At 57.9% G+C, this 1,188-nt stretch overlaps 1 protein-coding gene across 1 annotated transcript in view; it reads right to left on the bottom strand.

Moving 5' to 3' along the window:
- Positions 1-1,175, bottom strand: part of ACA1_150740 (AN1like Zinc finger domain containing protein) — a gene marked incomplete at both ends in the record, with an annotated part of 1,525 nt that extends 350 nt beyond the window's left edge. Inside the window, 7 exons of the mRNA XM_004340810.1 lie at positions 8-84; positions 153-219; positions 280-372; positions 497-601; positions 694-873; positions 947-999; positions 1,085-1,175. Coding sequence (XP_004340858.1) covers positions 8-84; positions 153-219; positions 280-372; positions 497-601; positions 694-873; positions 947-999; positions 1,085-1,175 — 666 coding nt within the window. The remainder of the gene's footprint in view (positions 1-7; positions 85-152; positions 220-279; positions 373-496; positions 602-693; positions 874-946; positions 1,000-1,084) is intronic.
- Positions 1,176-1,188: the final 13 nt, after the last annotated feature.

The following is a 1,188-nucleotide window of genomic DNA, read 5'->3' on the forward strand; positions in this document are numbered from 1 at the left end:
GACGTACAGCGGCGGCGATAGTGAACTCGGTGGTGGCGTCGCTGGTCGAGCCCTCCCGCTTCAAGTAGCGCAGGCCCACGGACACTGCCCCACGCGCCCGCACAGCATTAATGTAATGTGGACTAGAAAGCGGCATTAGAAGCGGAATGTACAGCTGGGCTTGGCTTCGGCCACCGAGTAGAGGAGCTCGGCGCCGAGCGCCCAGTTGGTGGTGATCGCCTGCAAGGAAGGAGTGAGTATGTAGAGTGCCAAGGTTCGCCGACAGGAGGGACATCGTACGGAGAGGTTGTTGAGGAGGAAGATGTGCTTGTCAGTGGTGTAGGTGAAGCGCGAAGTCGTTGCCGATCCGCTGTACTTCATTGAACTGAGGAACTGCGTAGGGCAAGGGTAAGTTCACATCAAATGCAGTATCGTGAGTCGCATGGAGGAGATGCGCATGATGAAAGTGTAATCGCGTGTGTCACCGTGTGTGTCGCGTGTGTCGCGTGTGTCGTACGATAGGCACAGACGGTGTGAGGGAGCTGACGATCAGGTTCTTGAAGCTCCACCGCTTTCCTATCTTGTGGATGTACATCGCCTCTGCCGTGCCTTCGCTGGACACCTGTTATTCCACCGAGTCCCATTCTTTCGTCAGAGCGACGACGTCGAAAAGAAGAGAAGAGGACCTGTCGTGCGCGGTGTTGGTCAGCATACCTCGCCTGAGAGGAGGAAGCTGTGGCCGGGCGGCAGGGGCGCTTGGCCAGCAGCAACGTCCGCGCCGTCCGCAGGGCTGGTCGTCGGGGTGAGTGGCGTGGAGCAGTAGGTGAAGCCCGCGATGGGATAGGGCAACGGCGGCAGCAACATCAACCGCACCGACCGCTGAAACGGCCAACCCTGCCGCACAAAACAAAACACAACATTGGCACCACGCGAGAGCACCAGAAAGACACGCACGGGGCTGGAGTACGAGAGTGCGTCGACAAGGGCCAAAGTTGAGCATGTTCGGGAAGTTGAGAATATCTGTGAGACCACGCGCGAGACAGTCAGCGAACGAACACATAAAGAGATTAAAATGTGTTGGGAGATGAGAGCACGGAAGAGGCACCGGCAGCCCGCTGATCAAGCAGGTCGTAGGGACCCGGGTTTGGTCCCGGCTGGTCTCGCTGGTCATCTTCAAAACGCAACTCTTCCTCCATTGATTGGTATGTG

This window comes from Acanthamoeba castellanii (assembly GCF_000313135.1).
Source record: "Acanthamoeba castellanii str. Neff unplaced genomic scaffold scf7180000084716, whole genome shotgun sequence".
NCBI classification, from domain to species: domain Eukaryota; phylum Discosea; order Longamoebia; family Acanthamoebidae; genus Acanthamoeba; species Acanthamoeba castellanii.